This window comes from Chrysemys picta, chromosome 3 (genome assembly GCF_011386835.1).
Source record: "Chrysemys picta bellii isolate R12L10 chromosome 3, ASM1138683v2, whole genome shotgun sequence".
NCBI lineage: Eukaryota > Metazoa > Chordata > Testudines > Emydidae > Chrysemys > Chrysemys picta.
The window spans coordinates 157,922,791-157,935,317 of NC_088793.1; the positions used below are offsets into that span (position 1 = coordinate 157,922,791).

The following is a 12,527-nucleotide window of genomic DNA, read 5'->3' on the forward strand; positions in this document are numbered from 1 at the left end:
GCACTAAAGATTCATATGTCCATGCTTCAACCATCATTCAAGAGGACATGCTGATAATTGGTTATGGTCGATAACCATCCAAAGCAGTGCGTACTGACGCATGTTCATTTTCATCATCTGAGTCAGTCAGATATCACCAGCAGAAGGTTGATTTTCTTTTTTGGTGGTTCGGGTTCTGTAGTTTCTGTATCGGAGTGTTGCTCTTTTAAGACTTCTGAAAGCATGCTCCACACCTCATCCCTGTCAGATTTTGGAAGGCACTTCAGATTCTTACACCTTGGGTCAAATGCTGTAGCTATCTTTAGAAATCTCACATTGGTACCTTCTTTGTGTTTTGTCAAATCTGCAGTGAAAATGTTCTTAAAACGAACAACATGTGCCAGGTCATCTTCTGAGACTGCTATAACATGAAATATATGGCAGAATGTGGGTAAAACAGACTAGGAGACGTACAATTCTCTCCCCCCCCCCCCCCCGCAGGAATTTAGTTACAAATTTAATTAATGCATTTTTTTTTAAATTTTTTTAAAGAGCATGGAAGCATCTCCTCTGGAATGGTGGCCAAAGCATGAAAGGGCAAACAAATGTTTAGCATATCTGGCATGTAAACACCTTGCAATGCTGGCTACAAAAGTGTCATGCCAATGCCTGTTCTCACTTTCAGGTGACGTTGTAAACAAGAAGCAGGCAGCAGTATCTCCTGTAAATGTAAACAAACTTGTTTGTCTTAGCGATTGGCTGAATAAGAAGTAGGACAAGTGGACTTGTAGGCTCTATATTGTTTTGTTTTTGAGTCATTCCTGTAACAAAAAAAATCTACATTTGTAAGTTGCACTTTCACGATAAAGAGATTGTACTACAGTACTTGTATGAGGGGAATTGAAAAATACTATTTTGTTTTAAAGTGCAAATATTTGTAATAAACATAATATAAAGTGAACACTATACACTTTGTAATCTGTGTTGTAATTGAAATCAATATATTTGAAAATGTAGAAAAATATCCAAAAATATTCAATACATTTCAATTGGTATTCTATTGTTTAACAGTGCAATTAAGTGTGATTAATTCTGTTAACTGCAATTACCTATTACAAGGTAGTTCCTTGTTAGAGCTGCCAATTTAGGGTTTAGTACATAAGACAAAACACTTTTTCAGTACACTTGTTCTCAATAAATTGCAATGTATGTTGCTCTAGTACTCATTGATCCTTACCCACTTACAACCTGAATACTGATATCTACGCCCCTCTATCCAAGACAGTCAATAGGTGCCCTCCCTTAATTTCCTTGCCTTCTGGTTCTCATGGCTGCATTTCCATTCTCAATGGTGTTGGTGTCTGCTCTCAGAAATGCACTCCCAATTGCTGGCCTGGCCTCAATGTGAGGGTCCAGCTGGGACAGAGTAGGGGAGTGTGGGCATGTTCTGTATATACTGGGGTTAAGATCCTTTCAGTCTTGTACGCTGCCTGCTGAGAGCCCTCTCTGTATAGATACTAGCAATAGTCAATTTTCTAAGGATGAGTTGGAAATAAACAAATGAAAAAGTTTTATTTCTGATTTTCTGGTCATGAATTGTAACCACCAAAATGGGACAGAGGGCAGGGTGGTATTTTCTAGTTCGCTACAGATTCAAAGCATCATGGTGTTTGACTCAAGTTTTAAGAATATGATTATAAGGTTAGTGGTATAGGAACAATTTAAAACAAAGCAAGGACAACTTACATATTGGGGGCAGGGGGCGGAGAATGAAACTGGTGGAGCAATAGCCTGCAGGCAGTGCAGACGTGTGTTAAAAAAACAAAACAAACCTGTTTTAGAATGACCTTGGTTCCTGCCATTTACAGTTTGGCGTCTAGCTGCCATTACAGCCCTTACCTTAAATGCGGTTTGTATTATATTTTGTTTTCTTTTGACTTCTCTGAGGTTGCAGTCTTCAGCGTGGATTGTAGGAAGCAGTCTATGGCCAAAAGTTAGAGAATCCACCGAGATTCCATTTTGACGAGCATAGTTCTGCAGCACAGCAGTAAGAAACCCTGCAGGAATAAAATACACAACAATCTAGTATCAAAACACTAAGTGTATTTAAGACCAGAACCGAGTTTACTCTGAGGCCACATTTGCTATGCATTCCCAAACTCAAAATGCTCTGAAAACTGGCATCACATCATCCCATGATCGTCATCTCAGTGACTTTCAATCTAAAGTTATTCTGTAATGTAAATATGTTGTACTGACAAGTATAGTCTCTCCCTCCTCCCCCCCCCCCCCACCGGAATTTGAAAGTCAAGGTGTTTTTTTTTTTCCTAGTTCATGTATCAAAAGTAAAGATTTTTTTAACAATTAAAACTTGTTAATAATACATGATCCAGAACAGAATCCAGCTCAGTACTAGGGCTGTGCTCTCTGTAAGAGTTAAAAAAAAACAACAAAATTTTAATTTAGGTTAAATGCAGAATGGAACTTAGGCATCACCATACCTAATTTTTAAGGACCCTGCCACTGTGTTGAATCATCATCTCTAAGGTGGCCATCCAGGCGCTCTATATAAAACAGGGAAGCTAGCCACTAAGAAATACTGAGGAGAGGATTGGGACTTAGGCAGGGCCTAGTGTCAGCTTGGGCTTCACACCCATGAACCCATGCCTGGATTTAGGGCTGACCTGGCTTAGGTGCCTTTCTCAACGCTACCCTGATTCAGGCAGATGGGGATTTCATTGTGGGGGAGTGTGCTAATAAGCTGGATACAGACATGCACAAACCATTGAGCCAGGAAAATTCTCATTCCTAGCTGTTGTTTGTTGGGGCCCGCCTAGTTTGAGAATCCCACCAGGGCTTGGGCACAAGCAGCTTGGCAGATTGTGCCCATCAGCACAAATTTTAGGTGCCTTGGGAACTCCGCTAGCAGAAACTTTGAGTGGGGGGGGAGGGGTTCTGAGGCTCTCGGTGGTGCCTAAATGTTGGCTGTAGGGGCCTAAAGTGGCAGTCAGGCACCTAAGCCCCTTTGTGGAGCTAACCCATAGCTTCTTACTTAGCTGATCAGCTCCTTGGGCACATTTGGAATCAGCTCTTTTTACTTAGTGACAAAGTCACAATGCACCATATGCACCTAACTGCCACTTTAAGCTCAACATTTAGCTCCTCAAACCCCCTGTTCAGCCTCTGCCTAACTCTATAGGCATGTAATGTCCTCTTGGCACCCACAAAGCTGTTTAAGTCCCGTTGATGCAGTGCTGAAGCTGGAGCCCCGCTGCCCAGGGCTGAACTGAAGTCGTGGAGCTCTCATAATGTCACAGAATTTGTGACAGATTCGTTGCCTTATGCAGATGGCTGCAGATGCCAATAGGTGGCAGAGGACACCTAAACATTAGGCATTGCAATGCTGATGCTAAGTCTCCCTTTTTGGATCTAGCCCTATGTTTTTACATAATGAATTCACTGATTAGAATTATGATGTTTTAAATTATGAGGATACCACAGTGACTAAACCTCTTAAGATCCACACCTCATTTCTTTGCGAGAGTTCCAACGCACATAAGTCACATAATGCTAGACACTCCATCTAAAACCACAGCTATCAACACAGAGCAGTTGCAAGTTCAGTTCATTTTTATAATGAGGCCTTTTGAAATAATGTATTAACAATTTCTTAAAATCCAATGGGGCACTTATTTCAACCCCTTAAACCAGTGGTCCCCAACCTTTTCCGTGTGGCGGGCGACTGTCTGAGGACCATGGCCGCCGGACAAGCAGCTGCCGAAATGCCACTGAAAAACGGTGGCATTTCGGTGGCAGCGCTTCTTGACGTTGCCGCTTCTCGGGGACCCCTGCCTTAAACCTTCCTCCCACAGTCAATGTTTTGTACAGTCATTTTAAACTTCAATTTGTGTTAGGGGCACGGGTGCAGTATGCAGTAAGAAAAAGTGCTGGTGCCATAATACTACAGTTTAATAAACAAATAGCCCTGACTTTTGTTGGCAGTTAATTCAGTTTTGGATGGCACCATGAGAGGGCATCATTTAATCAGTAAATGAAAAATGACAAAGGTTATATGGCTAAGCTGTGCAATACCATTTTGGAAGCATAAAAATATAAAGTACATGCAGAAAGAGAATCAGCATGGATAGCCAATATTGCTATATAATCCGCAGCCTTATTTTTATGATCTATATAATGTGTGCAGCTTTTGGACGGCCTTCAAAAGAATCTTTGCTGAAAAATAACACTGTAATCCAGGTAGATTTAAGGAAGCATCAGCTGGCCAACTTTTTCCAAAATAATGTCTTCTGATTTAATCATTAATGAGGCAAGCAGCGTTGAAAGTAGGTGGTCAGCCAAAAATCAAGATATAAATTAAATCAAAACTAAGTATTAACTGAATACGGATTGGGAAACAGCCCAAGTTTTGGTATGATTTTCTGCAAAAACAGAAGAGAAATTGCCCCCAAAAGGAAGAACCTTTGCCTGCCTCTAAGACATGAAACTCCCCCATCCCCCAGTACCAAGACAGAGAGCGCAGAAGATTTGAGAAGAAAAAATTACAAATCACTATTCATTATTGATGACTGCTTATTTACTAGTGTACCTTGTGGGAAAAAAAACCCTGAAAGCCAGAAGCGACTAGGATTTCCCTGAATGCTGTTGGTGGATATGTTGGGTCTATCGCCAGTCGGTGATGAAAATGAAATCCCAGATGTTTTGGCTTGTTTCTGAAGCATCATTAAGCTGTTATACCTGTTTTTAAAAATAGGGTAATAAATGCTTAAGCAGGTTTTTTTAACTCCCCACCGCCCTCAAACCTCCCTCCCTCCCCCCAAACCCTAGCTCACTTGTTTGAAAACAAAATCTATCTTCATCATTATTCTTAAAGGCCTAGGAATTCCCTAGCAAATTTTCTAAACGTCTTTAGATAAAACACATAATAATTAGCAAATTAATGTCTGAATGCAACCAGCAAGATCACAACAAATCATATTATTAATAAATGCTATTTAGGCGCAGACAACGGTGATTTAAAATTGTCTCTTTGGTAATCTCTTGTGACTGATTAAATATGATACAATGTATTTTATTCAAACAACACTATTCAATTCATCTATGTGAGAGAAAGCTAGTTACCTCAAAGTGATGCCAGAACCTTTCATCTTAAATATATAAGGTAGGAGCCAAAATTTGCTCTCCTTATTTATATGAATAATTTCATTGGTAAATAGCTGCTCATGTGACAAAGTCAAGAAGGATTTAACTACAGATGTCTAGTAACCTAAAGTGACAATGCAATGGCTATTATTTACATGAAATGAGATGGTGCTCTCAGTCCAGTACTGGACATGTGCCTAGATCACAAAACCATCACCACCACTTGCTACTAGTCTGAGCAGGGGGACAATATATTGCATAGCCAGGGAGACTGAACTTTTACTTCATTGCTAGAGGTGGACCTTGCAGAAACTTTGCATTTTTCCTGCCTATACTGTACCTGTTCTCTAACTAAACAGAGGACTTCATTCTCTGGAGCTGACAATCCATCACCTTTCAAAATCAGTGAATATTCAATAAAATTTAAGAAAAAAAAAATCATGGTCAAACCAAGTATTGACTGGCTGTGATGTTAAAGAGAATTGTCCGTAAGGGTCACTCTTCAAGCAAAATGGATCATGTAAGAATTTCTTAAAAAAGAATAAGATATATCTAATGTTTAAAAATCTTTACACGTAAACAATGCTCAGGCTTTCTGTGGTGTTTAGTATGAAGACTCTTAAACTTCCACACACAGAGGACTGCACCCTCTATTCAAGAAGTGGGGGTGGAGCTGGGGGGGGGGGCTGCTGACATATTACTGTGGCTCTTTGGCAATGTACATTGGTAAATTCTGGCTCCTTCTCAGGCTCAGGTTGGCCACGCATGTCTTAGACTGTATGCTCTTTGGGGTAGGAACTGTCTTTTTGTTGTGTTTGTACAGCGCCTATCACAATGGGGTCCTGGCCCATGACTGGGGCTCCTAAGCACTATAACAACACAAATAATAATAAATTAATAATACAGCATAACCACCCTTTGTGCCCTTCTGAATCCAGGCTGCTCTAGAGAGTGGGGGGGGCTATCTAAATTATGGCAGCAGCACTACCCCGAATCTTCATAACACTATATGCTGTGGCCCAACCCTGACACACTCCTCATGCCCCCAGTCATGCCTCCTATGCTAGGGGGGTCCTCAGGAGGAAAGCCTGTGGGGGTCCATCTCACCCAAAGTATTTGGTTTAGAGTTTCAGCTGGAATTTTAATTTGATTATGGTTTTCCCCTTTACTTCTACTTTATTTTGTCATGTTTCACTTTACCTTAATTGTATACAGCTGATGACCTGGTTTGCCCAGATTGCAAAGAAATTCACTCGTAGAATAAGGTCATCAATCCATGATCCCAAAGACTTATTTGACATATAGGAATATAGCTGTTGCAAATGACAGAAAAGCAGAATCTCATTAAATACCATTACAATATCAAATACAGTCTGTTATCAAATAAACTGGAACCGTTATCAGTAGGTCTGCAGAAGGGAATCTCTGCATGAGAGGTAGAAATGGACAAAATATAGATTAAAAGCCTTTGAAAGAACACTCAGAAACAACTCACAAACTTTTGATAGTGCTCACCATGAAATGCCCTTTAATCTCCTCTAACAGATGTCACTCTATGGACTTTCCAAAGTGTCAAAATCTGACAAAGTGCTAAAATTCAGAACACACATGCTCGAAAAGAAAACAAAAACACAAATGCACCAGCTTTTCCAAAACACACTTGTAATATGGGTTTCCTCAAAAACCAAAGTATCACATTAGATCAATCTGCCTAAGCATTTGTACTGTGATTATATCACCATGCTTTCTTTGTGCTCAACACACATATGTGAAAAGATCAGTTGTGTTACTGAAGGTTCGAAAACCAGATCTACTTTGCACAAAAAAAAAAAAATTAATTTCACAGGATTTAAAAGTGGAACTATTTTTATTTACGTTTTTCAAAAATTTTTGCAAAATATTTTTGAAATTTCAATTCCCCATTCCCTTTTCCCTATCCCTTTATGATAATCAGTGCAATAAAATGAATGATATCAAGATTTTTAATTGGACTTTTCTTTTTCCATATCCTTTTTCCATTCTGCCTTTTCAAAGCTGCCTCAACTTTGGAAAACTTATGAAGTGACAAAAGGGAACATGAAACTGTAACGCTAGTAAATGTCACTTTTTAACCTTTCTCCAACTGTTGCAAAGTTACAGTGGCAGAGAGCGAGAGTTTAATTCTTTGTGACTTTTCCAAAAACAGGCAACCAACCACAAAACAAAGCCCTGGTTTACACTACGAGGTTAGGTTGAATTTAGCTGTGTTAGGTCGATTTTATAAGCAATGCATCTATACAACCAACCCCCTTTCCGTCGACCCAAAGGGCTCTTAAAATTGACTTCTGTACCCCTCCCCGGCGAGGGGAGTAGTGCTAAAATCAACCTTGCTGGTTCAAATGTGGGGTAGTGCAGAGGCAATTTGATGTTATTGGCCTCCAGGAGCTATCCCAGAGTGCTCCAATGTGACCACTCTGGACAGCACTTTCAACTCTGATGCACTAGCCAGGTACACAGGAAAAGCCCCAGGAAATTTTAACTTTCATTTCCTGTTTGATCAGCGTGGCGAGCTCAGCAGCACAGGTGACCATGCAATCCCTCCAGAAACGCAAACGAGCTCCAGCATGGACTGAACAGGAGACTGGATCTGACTGCTGTATGGGGAGAAGAATCTGTGCAGGCCGAACTCTGATCAAAAAGAAGAAATGCTAATATATATGCCAAAATCGCACAGGGCATGGTGGACAGAGGCTACAACAGGGACACACAGCAGTGTTGTGTGAAAGTTAAGGAGCTCAGGCAAGCCTACCAAAAGACAAAGGAGGCAAACGGTCGCTCCGGGTCAGAGCCCCATACATGCCGCTTCTATGATCAGCTGCATGGCATTCTAGGGGGGACCCTACCACTACCCCACCACTGTCCGTGGACACCTGCAAGGGGTGAGTCTCACGCAACAGGGAGGAGGATTTTGTGGATGAGGAAGAGGAGGAGGAGAATGCGCAGCAGGCAAGCGGTGAATCCGTTCTCACCAGCAGCCAGGACCCTTTCATCATCCTGGAGCCAATACCTTCCCAAGGTGGGATCCCGAACCCTGAAGCCGGAGAAGGCACCTCTGGTGAGTGCATATTTGTAACTACAGTACAGGGTTTAAAAGCAATTGTGTTTGATTTGCCCTGAAGAATTGGGATGCATTCGCGGCCAGTATAGCTACTGGAAAAGTCTATTAACGTGTCTGGGGATGGAGCGGGAATCCTCCAGGAACATCTCCATGAAGCTCTCCTGGAAGTACTCTGAAAGCCTTTGCAGAAGGTTTCTGGGGAGGGCTGCCTTAGTTCGTCCTTCACGGTAGGACACTTTACCACGCCAAGCCAGTGGAATCATTGCAGCACAAAGCATGGCAGCAAATGGTCTTGGGTTTTGGTCGCATTCAAGCAACATTCAGTCTATATCTTTCTGTGTTAGCCTCAGGAATGTGATATCATTCATGGTCACCTGGTTGAAATAGGGGAATTTTTGTAAGGGAACAGTAAAAGGACCCCGTTCATGCTGGGCTGTTTGCGCTTGGCTAAAAGGGATCATCCCTGAGAATAGCCACGTGGGGGGGTGGGGTGGAGGGAGAGGTGAAGGGATCATCCCAGAGAATAGCCACGCGGTGGGGTGGGGGGAAGTGTGTGCTGCACATCCACCCAAAAACCGCAGCCCCTCCTTTTAAATGGCAAACCCAACCATCATTGCTTGCTGTGGGAAAGGAGGGCGCTGCAGTTTGAAACCATTTCCACATGTTATGAACGCGGAAGAAGCCAACCCTGCGTACCCTTTGGTTTACCATGGCTGCCTGGAAACCGAATTCTGTTGCCCAGCCGTGTGCGATGTGTCACCGTGCTCAATATAAAAGGCAAAATGCGACCTTGTACCTAAAGCACGTGCTGTCTGATGTGAATTGTGAAAGAGTCTCCCTTTTGTTCTCAGAAATGCATCATCTTAAATTATACTCTCCTTTTTATCCCCCCGCAGGTGCAAATGTTTCTATGCTCCCCCTATCATCTCCATCCCTGAGATTATCGCCGATTAGAAGGTGAAAAAAACGCATTCGCGATGACATGTTTTCCGTGCTCATGCAGTCCTCCCGCACTGATAGGGCACAGCTGAATGCATGGAGGCATTCAGCGGCAGAGGCCAGGAAAGCATTAAGTGAAGGTGATGCGAAGAAGCAGGGGGCAATGCTGAGGCTAATGGGGGAGCAAACGGACACAATAAGGCATCTGGTGGAGCTGCAGGAAAGCCAACAAGAGCACAGATTGCTGCTGCATCCACTGTATAACCACCTGCCCTCCTCCCCAAGTTCCATATCCTCCTCACCCAGATGTGCAAGAACGCGTGTGTGTGTGTGTGTGTGTGTGTGTTCTGGGCACCCAGCCACTCCACTCCAGAGGATGGCCCAAACAACAGAAGGCTGTCACTCGAACAGTTTTTATTTGTAGTGTGGCTACAATAAGCAATGTGGCCTTGTCCTTCCCTCTTCCCCCACCTCACCTGGGCTACCTTGTCAGTTATCTCACTTTTTTTTTAATTAATAAAGAAAGACTGCATAGTTTAAAAACAATAGTGACTTTATTTCGTTTGCCAACTCTGATTGAAGGGAGGAGGGTGGTTGGCTTACAGGGAATTAAAATCAACAAAGGGGGTGGGTTTGCATCAAGGAGAAACACACACAACTGTCACACCATAGCCTGGCTAGTCATGAAACTGGTTTTCAAAGCCTCTCTGATGCGCAGCACACCTAGCTGTGCTCTTCTAATCACCCTGGTGTCTGGCTGCTCAAAATCAGCCGCCAGGCGATTTGCCTCAACCTACCACCCCGCCATAAACATCTCCCCCTTACTCTCACAGATATTATGGAGCACATAGCAAGCAGCAATAACAATGGGAATATTGGTTGCACTGAGGTCTAACCTAGTCAGCAAGCAGCGCCAGCGAGCTTTAAAATGTCCAAAGGCACATTCTACCACCATTCTGCACTTGCTCAGCTTATAGTTGAACTGCTCCTTACTACTGTCCAGGCTGCCTGTGTACAGCTTCATGAGCCATGGGAGCAAGGGGTAGGCTGGGTCCTCCAGGATAACTATTGGCATTTCAACATCCCCAACGGTAACTTTCTGATCTGGGAAGTAAGTCCCTTCTTGCAGGTGCTCGAACAGCGAGCGTCATGCACTTTTCCCAGCTATCCCATGTTGATGTCGGTGAAACGTCCCTTGTGATTCACAAGTGCTTGCAGCACCATTGAGAAGTACCCCTTGCGGTTTATGTACTGGTTGGCAAGGTGGTCCGGTGCCAAGATAGGGATATGCGTTCTGTCTATTGCCCCACCACAGGTAGGGAACCCCATTGCAGCAAAGCCATCCACTATGATCTGCACATTTCCCAGAGTCACTACCCTTGCTAGCAGCAGGTCGGTGATTGCACTGGCTACTTGGATCACAACAGTCCGCACAGTAGATTTGTCCACTCCAAATTGATTCCCGACTGACTGGTAGCAGTCAGGCGTTGCAAACTTCCACAGGGCTATCACCACTCACTTCTCAACTGTCAGGGCAGCTTTCATCTTGGTATTCCTGCACTTCAGGGTGGGGGAAAGCAACTCAGAAAGTTCCAGGAAAGTGGCCTTACGCATGTGAAAGTTTCAAAGCCACTGGGAATCATCCCATACCTGCAACACTATGTGGTCCCACCAGTCTGTGCTTGTTTGCCAGGCCCAGAATCGGAGTTCCACTGTATCAACCTGCCCCACTGCCCCAATTGCCACATCCCATGCTTTCAGGAACATCTGTGTCCATGTCCTCCTCACAATCGTCCTCGTGCTGGTGTCTCCCAGGTTCTGCACATACTGCAGGATAATGCGCAAAGTGTTTACAATGCTCACAACAGCAGCGGTGAGCTGAGCGGGCTATGGCATCTGCATGGGTAACCCAGGAAAAAAGGCGCGAAATGATTGTCTGCCGTTGCTTTCACGGAGGGAGGGGAGACTGATGCCATGTACCCAAAACCACCCACGACAATGTTTTTGCCCCATCAGGCATTGGGAGCTTAACTGAGAATTCCAATTGGCAGCGGAGACTGCGGGAACTGTGGGATAGCTACCCACAGTGCACTGCTCCATGAGTCAATGCTAGCCATGGTATTGAGGATGCATTCCGCCGACTTAATGTGCTTAGTGGGGACATACACAATCGACTGTATAAAATTGCTTTCTAAAGATCGACTTTTATAAAATCAACCTAATTTCGTAGTGTAGACATATCCAAAGACAAAACCAACATTCCCCTTCTCCCCCCAACAAGCAACAAACATCCAAAAATAAAATAAAAAGACTTCTTAGTCCTGAGTCATTTTATTGCATTCAGTGGTAGAAAGGAAAAAAGTGAAAAATTTTCACACCATTTTTTGATTTGAAAAAAGGGCCACAATTTTAGAACAAAAATTCTCTCCCTCCTTCTAGGCAGCTTCCTGAATTGAATCATCCTCTAGTAAAAGCCTGTTTGGAAGAGTCCCTCAGTGCTTAAGATCGATCGATCGATTTATCTATACCTGCACATGTAAACCAAGGGTACGTTTTCACTACCCACTGTATCATCGGGTAGTGATCGATTTATCGGGGATCGATATATCGCGTCTCGTTAAGATGCAATATATCGATCCCCGAACATGCTCCCCATCGACTCCGGAACTCCACCGGAGCGAGCAGCGGTAGCAGAGTTGACGGGGGAGCCGCGGCCGTCGATCCCGCACCGTGTGGACCCCAGGTAAGTTGATCTAAGATACTTCGACTTCAGCTACGTTATTCACATAGCTGAAGTTGCGTATCTTAGATCGATCCCCCCCACTAGTGTAGACCAGCCCTAAGAGGCTTTAATCTTACCTGCCAGAACTCAGGCACCTTGGACTTCAAAACTGAGTTATAAAGTTCTTCTAACCCTGTAGTGAAGATAATCTCTCCTTTCATAGCTCGTTGAAGTGAATGCAATGATATGGTTATTACAGACAATAAATGATTAAATCGGTCAATCTCCTGGCGAAGAACAGTTAACAAAGCTGAATTGATAAAAGGATCATGTCCTGGTAAAGGAAAAAGGAGTAATATCAGATGGAGCTTTCCTCCCATAGAGAAGTGAGGAGGAGCTGCTCATTATCATGACATTCAAGTTTTGCAAATATTAGTTTCTCTCCTATGCTGAATTAGGGACAAGCCACTTTGCACCATATGAAGTAGTGGGAGAGAACTTTATCATTAACTTCATCAAAAGTCTTCTATCAGCCAACTGCAGGTTTGAAGTAAGATGCATAAATGACACTCAGAATGTCTGAGACATTTTTTTGTCTCAATGCTTTCTGATCCTCACTTAAATGAGGCA

General features: G+C 43.2%; 1 protein-coding gene across 1 annotated transcript in view; it reads right to left on the bottom strand.

Moving 5' to 3' along the window:
• Positions 1-12,527, bottom strand: part of DNAH14 (dynein axonemal heavy chain 14) — a 530,612-nt gene that overhangs the window by 2,775 nt on the left and 515,310 nt on the right. The window contains 4 exon segments of the mRNA XM_065589985.1: positions 1,640-2,036; positions 4,586-4,734; positions 6,340-6,452; positions 12,035-12,231. Of these exon segments, the coding sequence (XP_065446057.1) occupies positions 1,640-2,036; positions 4,586-4,734; positions 6,340-6,452; positions 12,035-12,231 (856 nt within the window).